The following is a 17,608-nucleotide window of genomic DNA, read 5'->3' as shown; positions in this document are numbered from 1 at the left end:
CCCCAAGCAGGAGACGCCGGCACGGAGCACGGCAGAGCTCAGCGCGGTCTAAGGCAGCGCTGCAGGCTGCAGCCCAGGGGCTGCCAAGGGGGGTGTGGAGAAGCCAAGTGTTTTGTCAGAAGTATCAGCTGATGGAAGCTGTAGCCAGAGAGAGATTCCTGGTCCCTGGCGTTCCCACCTGTGTGGCAGGTCAGTGACTTCCTACAGCTGGGCCTGGGGATTAGTGACACAGCCCCTGAGTGCTACTCGAGGCTTGCAGACAGAAACAGAAAACAAGCTGTTAACACACCACAGCCCCCCTGCCCTCTGCCAAAGCCTCCCTGCTCCATTCATGGCTGTAAGCATGACAGACACTTCTCACCTGGCTAAGAGTCACCTTCACCTTCAGTGAGGGGTCAGAGTTGATACTTAAAAGGCCTGATGCTTTTACATGACATTTATGAAGGCTCACTATTTACACTTTTTTCTCATTTTCAAGTGCTGTGGCAGGGCTTCTGCAAGGGACTGCAAAAGACCCCATCGGTCCACAGTATCAGCATCATCCTGCAGCTCATAGCAAGTCACAGGCCCCTGGCAAGGGTGTTTCTCTGAGTCCTCCTCAGGTCTCCCACACAGGGAGGTAGGTGGGAGCAATCTCAGACTGCCTCAAGAGACCCAGCTCTCTACCCTCCAAGCCCACTGGTCCCAGTTGGCACCAGCCCCACAGCCCAGACAGGCTCCAAACTTCACTCCCAACCCCTCAATTAGGCTGAAGAAGCCGGGTTTTACCCCAGTGCAGCTGCTGGGCTCTGGGGCCAGACCAAAACTCCTCCCTGCTGTTCAGCTGATACCTGTGGCCTCACTGAGCAGAGCCCAGCCAGTCTGGGAATGATCACAGGTACACCCACAGCTTGAAGCCTAGGCTGGGCTGGTGACACACAAAAGCTGGTGTCAAAAAGGAATTTTCTTGACTGGCCACAAACCCCAAAGTGTCACTGGCCCAGAACAGCCCTATCTACATCTCCTCTGCTTCCATCTCCTCGATAACACTGCCCTGGGGTGGGCAGTCCAGAGTGGAATTGGGGGTCCTGGGCATGGACCCCTCATGTGCACAGCCCAAACGCAGCTGTGGGCAGTGCCAGGGTGTCTTTGCAAACATTCAGCTGTGGCACAGGAGCAGCAGGAGCCAAAAGCAGCACCCAAAGGGTGCCCAGCCAGCCTGGCACTGCCCCAGAGCCCACCATGATGACACCTGAGGGTTAAATCCTGACCTCGTCTCCTCTTCGCTCACAGCAGAGCAAAACCCCGTGGAGGCTGGGCCTCCCTAGTCCATGTTTTGCACTGAAACTCGTGCAGGAGGGAGGCTGCACCGAACCCAGCACTGGGACTTTTGGCTTCAAGACAAGCCGCTTCCTCACAAGGCCTTGAGGAAGGTGAGTGACAACCCCGCTGCTGTGGGATGGAACTTGTGCAGGGAGCGACTTACCCTGAGGGCTGGCGGCCCCTCTGTGGCGGGTTCCTCGTGCACGCTCACATCTGACAGCCTCGGCTGCTTCTCCAGCCGCTGGAGCAGAGCGAGAAGCGGAGCCTCACCGGGGAAGCAGCGGCCATGAGGGCGGTTTGCTCACGGGGGCCGCCGGCTCAGCCCTCTCACCGCTTCCCCTTTCCGACGGCACAAACAAAGCCGGCTCGCCCATGCTGCGGCTGCCAGAGCAGCGCCCCAGGGCTGCTCGCTGCCACCCTCGCGGGGCTCTGGGCTCTGGAAGGGTCCAGCAAAGCCACCAGGAGGGCTGCGGACCCTGAGGCAGCCGTGCAGGGGCCCTGGGAGCCCTGAAGGCACGATGGCTGCGAGGAGCAGCTATTGCCACCGCTGCTTCCTGTTCCCTTCGGGGAAAAACCGCAGTGTGTGCCCCCAGAGCCCCGCAGGCCCGGCCCGGCCCGTGGGCTCCTTGCACCACGGCTCCTTAACCTCCCACACACGGCAGCTCCTAACGAGTCCCTGGTCTTTGACCTTGGGGGGCAACTGGGACCCCAAAGCCCAGCAGGTCTGTGTTACACAGCGGGAAGTGACAGCACAGCAGAGAAATACCCGTAGTGACCATATTCACCTGTATAGGAGAGAGACAAGGACTTCAGCTCTAAGGCAGTGCCCCTGTCCTGCCCCTGGCCAGCAGACAGAACCCCTGGCACGGTCCAGGCTCGGGTTGTTGGCACAGCCATTCCCTCCTTCCAAAAAGCCCCGTGGGCTGAGGCACTCATGCTCCTCATCCCAGAGCCCCGAGCACTCGCCAGCCCCAGCCAAACCCTAATCAGAACAAGAACCACTCACACTCCAATTACTCAAGACCGCAGCTTTGGCAGCGCTTAGAATAGCAATTACCCTGTGCTCCAGGAAACCACAAGAGCAAAGAGGAATTAAGGTTTAATTTCTCTGAAGTCCACAAGAGCTCGATTAGCATCAGAGATCAGGGCAGCTCCTAAACACCAGGCAGCTGCTCTGGCTGATGGGATGGTGAGTTGTCCTTGGCTCAAACAAAGACGAGCTCTTTTCCTCCTGCCACGAGTCTGACACAGCTTGGGGGATGCCGAAGCTGAGCTGTGCAGGCAGCCTGGAAGAGTGATGAGGGATAATGGCACGAGGATTGTCCCAGCCTCAGCAGCCTCCCCACGGCATCCCAGAGAACCCAGAGGGAAGCAAACCTCCCGGGACAGCAAGTTCAAGTTTTGTGGCTTTGCTTATTTTTGCATTTTAGGATCCCTAGAGAACAAGCCTGTGCCAGAAGAAGCAACTCCAAAACATCTTAAAACACCAATTTGTTTATGATCGTTCTCACAGTGAGAGAATTCTGGATAGGCTTAAGAAAAAATGGCATTGGTGGGGTGTTGAGTGCTGTGTCCAGCTCTGGGCCTCTCACTGCAGGAAGACACGGAGGGGCTGGAGGGTGTCCAGGGAAGGGAACAGAGCTGGGGAAGGGGCTGGAGAGTCAGCCCTGTGAGGGAGCTGGGAAAGGGGCTCAGCCTGGAGAAAAGGAGGCTCGGGGGGATCTTCAGGCTCTGCACAACTCCCTGCCAGGAGGGGACAGCCCTCACCTCGCTCTGGTGAAACAAAACAAGGTTTAAGTTAGAAACACCCCCAGAGGGGCCTGGGCAGGACAGGAGGCTCCTGGTGCACACCTGGTTACAGCCAGGACAGGGCTGGGGCTGATCCTCTGCCTTTGATGCTTTAAAACCTGCAGTGAGGAGTCTGTCTCCTCCAAGGAGGGAACACTGGTCCATGCCCAGGAAATAACAGAATTACATGACAGAGCCACAGCTCTCAATGCTCCAGAAGGAATCCTGGCACCAAAGTTCACCCGACAGCATCAGAGGCATCATCCCAGAGCCCCGAGGTGAGGACAGGGATCACCAGAGCCATCAGGTAGAGGAGTTCCACTGGCTTCACACTACAAGCCTACAGCTGCTTGAGCTGTGGGTTTTTGTTTTTTCCTTAGCACCATTTATTTTGCAACTTATTCCACAGTACAAATTTAGTACTTTCTCCATGGCAAAGCAGCCTTCAGTGCTGCACAGACAGCAGACACAAAATGAACAGTTATTCTTGGATAATTTATTCAGAATTTTAATATAAACAGTTAATTGTTCAATATTCTGACACACAGCAAGGATTTTTCTTTTTTACTATTCAAAAATTATCTGTACATGTCACTGCTTGGCTCTTAGATATGAAAACATTGAAAAAATAAATCAAGGGGGAAGGTTTTTCTTTTTTCTTCCTTTTTTTTAAAAAAAAAACATGGCACATTTGACCCTTTATTTCAAACAAGAGGTATCTGCAGTACTATTTGTATTCTAGAACCTTAAATATGCAGAAGGAAAGGTGGGAGCAGCAAGAATTAACTGGGAAAAAAAATAAAAACCCCAAGACTTCACAGAACATCACCTAACATGTAACTGAAACTATCTGTGGTTTATTTAAGTGAAGCAGAGGGCTTTGGGCTTTGTTGGATGAAGCTGACGTCCACTTCACCCATCCATGAGGGTCCTCAAATATAAACCAGTTTTGATACTCCAAGAATAAAATAATTCCCCTAACTCAAGCACAATTTAATGTTTTTCCTGGTTAAATAACACTCTACCTCTGCAGATTTAGAAGTGGCCTTTCTAAAATTCTCCATCAGCTTTCATGGGACGCAGTTGCAGGACAAGACTTGGAAGTGGGGATGGTGGAAGCATTGGAATGCTGCTGGGAGAGCCTGGATTTAGAGAGCTTTGGAGTTGAGTCCAGCTCAGAGCTCTCAGGTACAGAGCCCTCAGCTCAAGATTTATTGGAGCTGCTGGGACTGACCAGGGGCTGGGGTTCAGCTGAGCAAGAGCCCCCATTTAACCTCCACTGATGGCTCTTCTTTAGCTGCCAGGACTATTCCAGGTCCTCCCAGCCACCAGACCCTGTTCCCAAGGGATCTTTCTGGGCTGAGAAAGGAAACTATTTAACACCAGCCGTTGGAACACTGGAGTGGGAACAAAACCACTACCAGGAACAGAATTTCTGTCTGATTGCAAATCTGTTGGCAAAAAAATAACAACACCATAGGAGTTAATACTAACTTTATTATACAATATTTAAAAAGTCATTTCTCTACCTGTCCCCTTACAGCTTGCATTGTGCTGCAGTGAATTTTCCCAAACTGCAAGAATAAGTGCTTCCTTCTGAGAAGGACAAGCAAATTCATTTTAAAAAGAAATACACATTTAATGACAGCAGATTTGCTAAAAACGATAAGTTTAGAGTTGCTTTTCAACAGTCAGGTTCCTCCAAAAGTCAGCTAGATGATTGGCTTCACTCTTGTGATGCTCCTAACAAGGCTGAACACGTCAAGGCTTTACACCAACACAGACAGAATCCAAGCAGAGGGAACACAGAGCCAAGCAGAAGGTAATAAAAAGGCCAAATTCCATTAAGTTCATACAAATACCAAACTAATCTTATGTTGAATTCATGAAGTAACTATTTCTTGATTCCAACCCGTTCAGCAGTTCCTCTCCCTGGACCACAGGATGCTCCGAGGGGCGGTGGCTCTTTGGGCAGGACCGGGGTTCCTGCGAGTCCCCGGCTCCGAGAGGATCACAGGGGTCATCTGCAGTTCCGAGCTCCCTCCAGGCTCTGAGCCGATCCCACACGGATCACGGCAGCATCTGGCACAGCCTGGACAGTAAGGTTTTATGGCACAAAGATATTTTACGTTCTGGCTTGTAAAACAAGGTTCCAGTCTTGGCAGCAGGAAGGGCCCGGGACACCTCAGGATCTGTCTTCGTGTCACAGTGGCTTTGAGAGGGAACTCGACTGCCTCCCTCCCTCCCTCCTTCCTCTAAAGCAGAGGCTCAGCACCCTTCTTGCTCCTGTCATTTCCTATTTGCCTTCAGCACAGTCAGCTCAGTAACACAAGAAGCGACTTTGAGATTTTTTTTTCCAAAGAGATACCAACACTATAGCCAACAGACTAAAATTAAGCAAAGTGTCTCATCACTATAATACAAATTTAGGAGGAAAGAGATAAACTACCCATAAATTAAGAGTACCCTTTAGCAACCTAAAAGCAGCCTCTTCATACCCACACGGCTGCTTTACCATCATCGCTGCAGCGTGGTCTAGTTCCCATCTCTGTGCTGGCACAGAGTTTATGTCTGAGCTCTTCTATTTTACAACACAATAAAGTATTTACAAGCAGCCAAGACAGACACGTTCCTAACCCAGCAGCCAAGCTTTGCAGCGCTGCACTGGCTCGCCAGAGAAGTTCCAGATTGGCAAGAGCCGTTCAGGAAGTGGCAATCGAGTTTAATGTGGAAACCTTTCTGAGAAACCTCTACAGTCTTGCACTTCAGACTTTTTCTCAGTGAAAGCTCAGCAGAGCTTAGCTTCTTGCTCCTCCTGATTCACCAGAGTGAATTTCTGGCTACATGGTGGTGCCAGACTGTGCCCAGGAGGCTCCAGCTGCTCCTGGACAGGCTGAGGGGTCTGTCCTGCTGCCCCGTGCTGCGAGTGGGGCATTCTCTGCCCACAAAGGGCAGGAGTCTGCCCTCCAACAAATACTAATGCAAAGAAAGAAGGAGCTTCCCACTGCTGGCTGCCTTCCTCCAGCCATCCCACCTGCTCTCCTGCACCGGTGTTTGGCTCCTCCTAAGGAGCAGCAGCAGCAGCAGTGAGCGTTGTGCTTCCACTGCAGCTGGGGAATTCTGCCCCATGAAGATGTTGCGAGAGCAAAGAGCAGCAGCTCCCCCAAGAAAGGCTCAGCACAGCACCCCTGCCCGGGCTGGGGTCCCTGGCAGCACCCCAGAGGTTTCAACAGCACTTGAGTCTCCACTTGCAGGAATTCTCTAAGCAGGAATCAGCGAGATCCGAGTGAGGTGTTCGGGCATCCCCAGGGCGAGGATCTTCCAGCAGCAGAGACCAAAGTGTCGGCTGTGAGCCAGGGAAGGATTTTCCAGCAGTGAGAGCTGGGCTTTGAGGACGATGTTCATTTATTCTTCCTGATTCTACAGCTGAGTGTGATCTGTAACTGCCACGAGCAGCAACCACTAGTGTTATTTGTTTTACAGAGGAGAAACACAATACCCTCCCCACTGGTACCACACATCTTCCCTCCCCCTGGGCACAAGGTGGGAAGGATGAGTAACCTTCACACAGTGCTGGGTACAAACAACTGCTCCGTTTGGTGCAGGGTGAAGGTGACACTGAGCCATGGGAGGGGACTGCCTGTCCGTGGAGCAGCACAGGCTCCCTGGCTCGGCCATGCGAGTGTTCAAACCATGTGTACTCACAGGGCCAACCAGTATCAACCGCGTGGAAAAGCCAGACCCAATACAAGGTTCCAAACTTCCTTCAGGTTAAAGATCTTCTATTCCCACAGTTATGATCACTGCCATTGGAAATGTTATCAAAGCAAGGGTGTGCTGGGAAAGGTTTTCAGGAGGTCACTGGCAGGACCTTGGGTCATCTGTGCGCAGTGAGAAGAGCAGTGACCAAGCCACCCCAATGCAACCCCAACAGCAAGGGCTGGTCCCAGTCCCAGCTCCACGCTGGCACATGCTGATCCAGGAGGAAGCAGCCTGATCCTTTTAGGGCATGAGTTCACTAAAGTCCAAACATTTAAATGGCTCTTTTGTTTTGTTTTGTTTTGTTTTTTTTTAAATCACGACAGAACTAAGGGATGAGATCAGATCCAAATTTGTAAATGGGTTCATTGGCCACTACTGTTCACATTAGGGATCAACAGTGATGAGCCATTCTCCTTCCCATTCCCTTCATGAATGGTCCCTGGTATTGGAATCAGCTGATACTGATTTTCCCTGATCCACAATAGGTCCAGACCAGAATATTTAAACAGGTTTAGAGGTGCGTAGTATTAAAAAATATCCTTAAGAAACACTGAGGTAGACTGCACCAGAACAGGACAAAAGTAATCCCACCACATCCACCTGCCAAGATTTTGTGGATACAAATTTACATGTTCTGTGTGTTTAAGAAAACAAATTGTTTGTTGCTTTTTTTTTTACAGTGTTTTATATATTAAAATAAATAAAAAAATTCTAATAAGAAAAACTTCTCTTCCTTAGAAAAGTGTGAGAATATGTCTTCTTTCCTGCAGTGTAGTATAGAGCTGCTAAACAGTTACAACTTTGTAAAGCAGAAGAAATGTAAACGAGGCCTTTTGAAATCCAAAGGTTCTCACCCATGTCTGGACTGTTTTCCACCCAAATTTGTGGAGCAACCTGTACCCTCCACCTGGGCCGAACCGACCAGCCTCCAGCAGCAAAGGGCCCAACAGCTCCCAGTGCTACCCAGAGCCTGTCGTCCCCCCTTTTGTGATTCTGTTCTGGCCAGAAGCAGCTGGGGCTCCCAGAACCAGCTGCAGCCCCAGGTGTGGGCTCAGGGCACTGCAGCCCCTCTGCCTCGCTCACAGCAGCACTGCCCAGGCTGGAGCCACAGCCCAGCCCAGCCTTCCTGCTCTCCCGAGCCAGGGCACCTCGCTTTCTCCTGGCAGAGAGCACAAAACAGATCTTGGGACTTCTCCAGGAGGAGAAGTGAAGGACTGAGCGTCTCTCCCTGCTGTTCAAGCACCTCCTGCATGACACAGGCATGAGACATCCATCATCTTCCTTCCCTGCTCCCACCAGCTCCGTGCTACCAGCCCTGGCTGAGTTTCACCGTTATTTTCCAACATCAGGTGCCCATCAGCTCTGTCTTTGCAAACAGCAGCACAACAAAGCACAGTCCTGACAGCGAGCGCTGACATCCCGGCAAGCCGCGTCCCGGGAGTTCTGCAGCAGGAATCTCGGGGAACACAAGGCTGGAGGCAGCAAACCACGGTCACCTCCGGCGTGCAGAGCCCAGAACTTTGTGCTCCCCCCTTCAGTGTCCCTTGCTCAGCTCCAGTTTGTGCTTGTCCTCTCTCGCCGGCTCCATCTGCGGCACGGAAGGCAAAGTGAGGGACACGGGGGTAGAGGAGGAGCAGGACTCGAGGCCAGGATGTTCTGGGTCCTTCAGCTCCCAAAACCCAAGATGGGGCTTTGATTGGAGCCAGCTGACTGTGTTGAATAAATCATGAAACTATTACAAAGCCTTGTCAAGTATGAACTGAACATGTGCTTCATCGCTCCTGCAAGGCTAAAATCAGTTCATTCTGAAATCTTTGGACCACTTTAAGACCAAACAATCCCCCAAAACTCTTGCCGCCCCAAAAGGATCATAAACAGTCAATAATTTATATGAAGTTAAAATTTAAACTAAAGACATCTTTAAATATGTTACAACAAACAATATATATACTCAATGCTGTAAGGACAGAAAACTCCGTGTCTCAGGTCAGGGGACTCCTACTTCGTTTGGTCTTGAAAGTACCCACAAATCTCAGAGTTCTGCTCATTTAGCTCCCAGCATGTTTTCCTCATTTGTTAATGAGAGAAAACCTGCTCCCAAGAGTCCTCAGTATAAAAATAATCTGTTTAGAATTCAGTCTCTCCAGGGAAATGGGGAAAAAAGATAAGTACACACTTCCAAGAAGAGGAAAGCTCCTGTGAGAACAGAGAATCATAGAGTATGCTGAGTTGGAAGGGACCCACCAGGATCATGGACTCCAACTCCTGGCCCTGTGCAGGACACCCCGAGAACCCCACCATGTGCCTGAAAGCGCTGTAAGTTGTGTACAAAACCAGAAATGTCTCTTTTGCTATAGGGTACACCCCACATGTTGATACTGCACACACGCACACACACGCCCACGCACGCACCCCAGGAGTTTCACCCCTTGAAAACAAAGTATGAAAGCAGCAGCTATTGGTCAATCTGAGGATCTGGCGCGTCCGACTGATGTGCTGAATCCTTCTCTCAGTGGAGAGCCTGCCTGAAAGCCTGGAATTCTACTGGAAATGCTCTTGTTCCACGTTGCTGGGCTGGAGCTCAGGCACCAGAGAACTTCACGTCTTCTGCTGGCAAACGCGGATGCTTCTCCTGCAGTTGAACTCACACGGTCGCTTCCTGTTGTGAAACCATGGTTACAGAAGGGACAGCAGCCATGGAAACCTCTTCCATTTAAGTTCACAGATAAGTCCACTGACAACCAGTCAACTTGGCAAAAAAAAAAAAATAATTAATCATAAGATGATTAAAAATCTGAAGAGTTTGTAGATGTGTGTCATACACTGTGGCAGCAATAACAAGAGTCCTGAGATTTGTGGAGGGGGGGGGAAAAAAGCAGACACAACCCTTGGGCCAAACAGGAAGTGTTAGGAAGGACTTGACCTGGGCATGGAGAGAATCCGCCCGTTTTTCTTGCCACCGTTCATGTGAGTGTAAGGGATGTGCTCCTCATAGTTGCCCTTGAGGGCCATGGAGGGTCCATTGTCCCTCCCCAGCGCTTTGTCCCTCTGTGAGTACGAGGAGGGGTCGAGGGGAATGCTTTCCATGTTCTCAAAGTCCATCTCGTACTCCTCCGTCTCCAGAGGTTTGTTCTCCTCGCTGTAGAAGAAGGAGACCTCGTGGAAGCTGGGGTGCAAGTCCTCCTTCAGCATCTCGATGATCTCGATGAAGGTGGGACGCATCTTGGGGTTGTACTGCCAGCACATCTGCATCAGGCTGTGCCTGCAGCAGCACAGAGCACAGTCAGGGGCAGCAGAAGCAATCCCACGTGCAGACCAAGGCTGACCCCCCACCACCCACACCACACCTCTGACACCCCAGCTTGCTTGTCCTCCTTCCAGCCTCCACATCTGCCTGTAGATTCTGACACTCCTTTTTCTCTATTTCTGTCTAGATGAAAAATTCCTTCCGATTCCTTCAATTGTTCTTAATTTGGCTGCTGAAGGAAACAGGGCTGTGGTTCAGACTCCATGTGTGTGTGTGTGTGTGCACAAGCACATAGAGCCAGGTCATCCTTTTTTAATTGACTGCCTTTTAATTTTAACTCAGCTTGAAAGATAACAAAGCTCCCAAAACTTCAAGGAAAATGGGAGGCTGGGAAGAGGACAGAGGTCCTGTAAACATCCCACCCAAAAGAAAGGCTGCAGTAAGAGGTCACATGTTATCAGACACCATGGAGAAAGAACTCACAAATACAAATAGAGTTTCAAACTGGAGTTTGTAACTGGCCATCAGACAAATGTCCAGCACAGCAGGCTTTTTTCATAGGGATACTCACAAAACATGTTTATTTTATGACTCTGGAAGTGCTGTTTTGGCCAGAAGCAGCTGGGGTAAGAGGCTACCAGAACCAGAGAGTTACCATCTGTGCTCCCTTTCCCCAGAGCTGCTTTCCCTCACAACTGCTCCAGTGTGATTCCTCACACAGAATCCCATGATCACTGAGGTTGGAAATGACCTCCCAAGACCATCAACTCCAACCATTGACCCACTCCCACCTTGTCACCCAGCCCAGAGCACTGAGTGCCACATCCTGTCCTTCTTTGGACACCTCCAGGGTTTGGAGCAGGAGCCCCTTCCCTGGATCACTAAGGATGCTTTGGTGCAATTTCTGTGGGAGGTGCCTCACTAAAGTCTGTTTTCCTCCTCCCCAGTCGTGGAGGGGTTAAGAGATGCCCCAGGTCAGGCCATTCCTGTTGGCCACACTTGAGGCAAAGAGTGCAGCTGGGCTGGCTGTCCCCTCTTGCACACTTACAGCCTCTCCGGGCAGTTGTCTGGCTGATCCAGGTATCCTCCATCCATGACAAACTTTAGCACCTGTTCATTGGAGAGTCCCTGGTACGGCTGCTCTGCCAAGCTGCTTATTTCCCAAAGGACAACACCAAATGACCTAAGGGAGAGAGAAGGGTTCCTGGTGAGAACAAAACATCCTGGAGCCCTCCCAGTGATAGAGTTATTTTGGAAAACGAACACTTCAAAAGAACACGACTATATTTTTATGGAAGTGTTTCAAAACAACGGCTTTGTTTTGTCTGTGCTCTGAGCAAGTCAGTTGAAACTATGTGTGCTGAAACAAGGAGCTCCTGAGCTGGAATCCATCTGGGATTGCAGAGGACAACTTACCACACGTCAGAGTAGGTGGTGAACACCCCATCCTTCAGCGACTCCGGGGCCATCCAGCGCACGGGCAGCAGCCCTTTGCCCCCCTTGCGGTAATAATCCGTCTCGTAGATGTCCCTGGTCATCCCAAAGTCTGAGTGAAACAATTGGGATGTGTTAAATGCCTCTCCCTCCACCCTGCTTTTCCTTTGCAACATCTCCAGATGGATGTTGCCTTCCCCCCCACTGCCAAAGCCCAGCCTGCAGTCATCTGTCACCTCATGATTAATTTTCAAAACATTTCCCTTTTCCTGCATTTTTTTCTACAGAGTCACAACAGAGACTCCAGAGTTAAATTTTTTGTTGACAGCTTCTATTCTAAACATTATTTTATTCATCCTCTGTAAGTAAAACAGAGCTCCCTTTGCCTGAAATCCCACTGCCCTGGCTTTAACTCCAGAGAGCTCTGAAAAATCACCACACTGTGGAGTTCCAGCTTATTTTTAAATTTTGTATTTACTTATTTCTAAAAGGGTTTGGGTTTAAAACTGGGTTAAATTACTTTTAAAAGCCACCTGACCCAATGACAGGATTATCAGCACTGAGTTTGTTGTACCCAACTCCTTCTTTGTCTTAATTCTCACAAAAGCCAAGACCAGTGAGACAAACCCAGGTAGCTCAGGCTGGAAAGGTAATGAACTTTTAGGCCAGAGATTTGGGAATAGAGAAGGTGAGAAAAGCTGCTCTGGTTCTCCAGGAGATGTTGTTCTTACTGAAGACCACACAATTCTGTGACAGGGAAGAAACAGAGGAAGTGCTGCAATTTCCCACAGCCAGTGAGAACCACCCGTGTTTGCCACACTGGTTTCATCGCTTTGCTTTTACAACAAACACGATGCACAGAACCATCTCCTGATCACAGAATGGCCTGGGTTGGAAGGGACCAGCACTACCTACCCCCGATTTTCACAGTGAAGTCCTCTGCCACCATGCAGTTGCGAGCTGCCAGGTCCCTGTGCACGAATTTCTTGGCGTTCAGGTAGGCCATGCCGTCGGCGATCTCCGCGGCCATCTGGATCATCTCCCTCAGCGTCGGGGGCGGCCGCCCGGGGTTATTCTGCAAGGAAGGATCAGTCACAGAATGGTCTGGGTTAGATGTGACCTTAAACATCATCCAGTTCCCTGCCACGAGCAGTGGCACCTTCCAACCTGGCCTTGGACACTTCCAGCTTCTCTAGGTAACCTGTCCACCCTCACAGCCAAGAATGTCTTCCCAATATCAAATCAAATCTACCCTCTTTCAGTTTAAAAGAAGTATTAAACCCCAAATCAAGTCACTCTGTTCCACAACAGACTCCCTCTCTCCTGTCTTTACCTCAGCTTCAGGTCTCAAGGAGCGGAGGTAACTCTTCAGATCCCCATGTGCCATCAGCTCCATGACCACCAGAGTAGGCTGTCCCTTGGAGACCACTCCGAGGAGGCGAACCTGGAAAACGAGCGAGAAATTCCCTCGAGGCTGTGTCCAAACAGAGCAGGCAAAGCCAACACTCCCTGAAACAGAGCTGAGAACAGCCCCACAAGGCCTTGTCAGGCTGAGAGGTTTAGAAAGAGCAGCAGTGAAACGACTTGGGTGGGTTCTGTGGAATCCAGCAGGGGAAGATCCCAGCTCGGACGGATCGGCTGCCTCTGCTGCTTTGGCGAGCTGAGGGTCGGGCTCTGAAGGCACTGCAGAGCTGAGCTGTGAGCTGAGGCACCCAGCACTTACCACATGATGGCAGCTGAAGCCTTTCATCACGGAGGCCTCGTTGAGGAACTCGATGCGCTCACGCAGGCTGGCGGACTCGTTCACCGTCTTCACGGCCACGCGCGTCTCGGGCTCTCCCTTCACAATGTCCTTGGCGATGCCCTCGTACACCATCCCGAAGGAGCCCTGGCCCAGCTCCCTCAGGAGGGTGATCTTGTCCCGTGGCACCTCCCATTCGTCAGGGACATAAACTGTTGGGCACAGGGGAACAGTTCTGAGCTGCAGCCTTGGTTGTGCTGCCACACTACAGGGGGTGAATTCTACAAAAGGACCAGAAAACTCCACAAAGACAACTCCAACCCCATCCTGCTGCACCGACTGCAAGATTACACAAGAAATAAACCCTGGTTGCTCTCACCATCACTGGCACTGATGTACTCAGGGTTGGAGGATGCGTACAGGGGTCCCGTTGGTCCTTCGGTTTGTCTGGAAGAGACACAAACTCCTCAGCACTTTTCAGGCTCTGACACCCTCGAGGTGAGGGCATTTGATTTGGTGAGGATTTGATTAATCCCCAAAGCATGCAGCAAATAAACTGTCCCCACACGGCACAAACTATTTCCTGCACTTAAAATTAATGCTGCAATCGCTATGGAAATTAGAAACTAAACAAAAACTGACTCCCAACAAAGCAGCAAAACTTTTGGACGCAAGTTTTAGTGATTCTGGTGAAAACAAGAGAAAATTGCACTCACCTCTTCTTCACAAGCACATAAGCAGCTCCAATAATTCCAGCAATTATTATGGCAAAAATAATTGGAACAATGATAACAGCAATATTTGGCTGAGCATTCACTAGGAGAGAAAGAGCGAGTTAGAGGTTTTATACAGGTCCAAAAGACAAATTTTTTCCTCATTAAAATCTCCCCCTTCAATTAATTGTAACAAAAACAAAACTAGAAGCTATTTCAGATCAAAATGTGGGGCTGGTCAAAATGAGGACTAATAAACAAAAGCCATGTGTTTCCAAGTAATTTCAGGTTCTTGACAACCGATATATTTGGTAAATATTTAATGACTCCCCGTGTTTCCCTGTGCACGGCTTGCTACACCCCATCCTCCAGAAATAACCCCAGTTTCTGTCAGGGATTAAATGTCGAAAATAAAATGAACTCACAATAATCAGCCACGTAAAAATAGGTGGGTTCTGTCCAGGAGCCGTTTCCAGCCAGGGAGGTGGCCCGGATCCGCACGCTGTAGTTGCCAGGCTGGAGCCCCCGCAGCTTGCAGCCGTTCTCGCTGGCAAAGTGCTTGCGGGACACGCAGAAATGGCCTTCCTGTGGGGACAGGGGCTGTGGCAGGGTCATCCTGCAGCACCCAGGGCTCCCTCAGAGCTCTCTGGGGCTCCTGCAGCACCCAGGGCTCCCTCAGAGCTCTCTGGGGCTCCTGCAGCACCCAGGGCTCCCTCAGAGCTCTCTGGGGCTCCTGCAGCACCCAGGGCTCCCTCAGAGCTCTCTGGGGCTCCTGCAGCACCCAGGGCTCCCTCAGAGCTCTCTGGGGCTCCTGCAGCACCCAGGGCTCCCTCAGAGCTCTCTGGGGCTCCTGCAGCACCTCCCTGGCTGGCAAACACACACCCCAGGGCTCTCAGTCTGCTCCAGGTTAGTGCTTTGTGCTGGATTTGTGTTTTGCAGGGCAGTAGATCAGGTTACAGAGAGCAAGTGCCATGTGCTGCCCTGGTTCTGAGCACTGCCACTGGGCCTGCACTGGTGAGTGCCACTGTCCCCCTGGCACTGACACCAGCCCTGTCCCCCTGGCACTGACACCAGCCCTGTCCCCCTGGCACTGACACCAGCCCTGTCCCCCTGGCACTGACACCAGTTCTGTCCCCCTGGCACTGACATCAGCCCTGTCCCCCTGGCACTGACACCAGTTCTGTCCCCCTGGCACTGACACCAGCCCTGTCCCCCTGGCACTGACACCAGTTCTGTCCCCAAGAGCTCGTGGGCTGCTCAACACCTTCCTAACTCCTCTAAGCAACTTAAATTTCACAGCATCACAGAAACATCAAGGTTGTAAGAGATCTTCAAGGTCATCAAGTCTCAACAACAACCCAGCACCACCATCATCAGCCCTATAACGCATCCCCAAGTGCCACATTCAGACACTTTTTGAACATTTCCAGAGGATGGTGACTCCACCATCTCCTTTGTCAACTTATTCCACTTCCTGAGTGCTCCTGCAGGGAATTCTTTTTTCTAGTCTCTAATCTGAACCTCCCTGGTGCAACTTATGGCCTTTCATCTGAGACACAGCAATGTGGGGTTTCTGCCCTTCTGTGAAGGCACATTTCCACAAAGCTCCATGCAGAAAGTTGGTAAATCAGCTAAACTTGCTGAGCTAACAGGCACCACAGAGGCAGATTATTTCCTAATGTCATCCCAGGCTTCCAGAGGAGACAAATTCACCAGTGAATTTGTATTTTTGTATTCCATTAGTTCTGCACCAGGAAACCCGACTAGACAGGGCACAAGGACTGTCAAATCCTAAGGAGCCCTGGTCTCCCAGGTGGAGCCACTTCTCCAAAGGTGCTGTGAAAGCAGAACCTCTCACCTCTGTCTCCCCGAGCCGCCCGTAGTTCACCTCGTAGAGCACGATGAGGCCGTTGGGCTCCTTTGGCTCCTGCCACTTGAGATGCACAGTGTTCTTCTCCACCAGCTCATGGGAAACTGGGCCAACAATGTCATCAGCCTTAGCTAGAATCAAGTTCAAGATCAGGTTTAGTTTCGTGTCTTTAGGCAAAATTCACACCTGCCAATACCTCATCCATCCTCTTTGCCCACCAGGACATAAGTACAGCAATATATAATATCTCATATATTTCAGCTGCCTCCCATGGGAAAAGCAGCATTTTGGGAACAGCCACCAAGCCACAGCAGGGCTCAGGGAGAGAATCACCTTCTGGCATGGTCCTGGCACTGACATAAGCAGCCACGCTGCAGCGGGACTCCTGGGCATCGTGGTTGCAGGCGTGCAGCTCGATGCGGTACCCGGTGAAGTGTCGCAGCCCCGAGATCACCAGTGACTCCTTGGACAGCACTTTCTCAAAAGGTTTCTGCTCCTCTGCACCCTCAGCTGCTGCTGAATTGTTGGGAGAGGATGGGATGGTGGGTAACACCACGGTGGAGTTTGCCACGGAGCCAAGGTCTCTTCGTTTTCTTGATGGCCTGTTAAACATGAGTTGTTATAGTCAATGTCATCACATCCAGGTGAAAAGGAAAATTTAAAATGGGAGTGCTCAGAGAAAACTCAAACTGAACCCTGGTATTTACAATGCAACACAGAAATTCAGGATTTTGGTTGTTTTGTGGGTTTTTTTGACCAAGACATGCGTCCTTACAAAATTCTGTATCCCCCTGACTCTTCTCCCTGCACAACTGCACACAGGGAGATAAAATAAAAATAAACCAATCCAAGCTTCAAGTATCTGCTTGAGAATTCAAGTTGCCCTGGATCTCTCAGCAGAGTCTAAGTTTACCAGGTTGCCTCACGGATGCCTCGGGCAGGGTTGCAATGCTTTGCAGTTCAGCTCCCACCCGCTGCAGCTCCGAGCACACGAGGTCACGCCACGGCCCCAACTCGGTGACCTCAGATGTGCCACATATCCCAAGTGTCACTAACTTGCATTTATAAAGCAAAAGGCCACTCTCCCAGCTCTCTGGAATACATTTGCTACTCTCACCCCGAAGGCTGAGCCTCGATGGATACACAAAGCATTTTAACCTTTTCCCAAGAGATCAAATCTATTAAGTCCTTTTCAAGGCATGCATTTAGAACTCATGATTCTGATTACATATTCATTGTGTGGTTTTGTAAACCAAATGTTGCTCCTCAAGCTATTGCATTTCAGTCTGAAAATCCAATTTTTTCACTTGTAAAACCAGCACATGCAGTGTAAGCCTGTCACCTTCCCTGTCTTTGCACCTGAGTGCCACCAGCCAGCTTTAATGTCAGGTTGTGTTAGCAAATAAGCAGAATAAATTCAACAGAATTAAGAAGCATTCAAAAATTTCATTTTCTTGGCCCAAAAAACAAATAAAAAATGAAGAGGAAGGGATCAGTACCAAACCAAAAGTCTCAGCCTAACACTCTGATGTGCTGCCATACATTTGCCATGGGGAATTCCAGGTCGGGAACTAACCAAGGTGGTGAATCAGTAACTGTATTCAGTTACACAAAAGGAATTAATGCCAGTTGAAATCCAGACCATGTATTTTAAGGGGGTGATGATCTTTTTGTGTGTGTGTGCATGTGTGTGCAGCTATTAAAGGGTACAAAGAGTGACCTGATCTGAACCCACACTTGAGGCATCTCCA

General features: G+C 50.4%; 1 protein-coding gene across 1 annotated transcript in view; it reads right to left on the bottom strand.

Annotated features, from left to right (window-relative positions):
• Positions 1-4,567: 4,567 nt before the first annotated feature.
• INSR (insulin receptor) overlaps positions 4,568-17,608 on the bottom strand; it is a 54,723-nt gene continuing 41,682 nt past the window's right edge. The window contains exons 11-21 of the mRNA XM_058858474.1: positions 16,191-16,459; positions 15,846-15,988; positions 14,413-14,572; positions 13,991-14,090; positions 13,654-13,721; positions 13,257-13,486; positions 12,867-12,977; positions 12,449-12,608; positions 11,516-11,645; positions 11,148-11,282; positions 4,568-10,114 (exon numbers count right to left, since the gene is read on the bottom strand). Coding sequence (XP_058714457.1) covers positions 9,760-10,114; positions 11,148-11,282; positions 11,516-11,645; positions 12,449-12,608; positions 12,867-12,977; positions 13,257-13,486; positions 13,654-13,721; positions 13,991-14,090; positions 14,413-14,572; positions 15,846-15,988; positions 16,191-16,459 — 1,861 coding nt within the window. The 3' untranslated portion in view covers positions 4,568-9,759. The remainder of the gene's footprint in view (positions 10,115-11,147; positions 11,283-11,515; positions 11,646-12,448; positions 12,609-12,866; positions 12,978-13,256; positions 13,487-13,653; positions 13,722-13,990; positions 14,091-14,412; positions 14,573-15,845; positions 15,989-16,190; positions 16,460-17,608) is intronic.

This window comes from Poecile atricapillus, chromosome 28 (assembly GCF_030490865.1).
Source record: "Poecile atricapillus isolate bPoeAtr1 chromosome 28, bPoeAtr1.hap1, whole genome shotgun sequence".
NCBI classification, from domain to species: domain Eukaryota; kingdom Metazoa; phylum Chordata; class Aves; order Passeriformes; family Paridae; genus Poecile; species Poecile atricapillus.
This window is presented reverse-complemented; position numbering and strand designations above follow the sequence as displayed.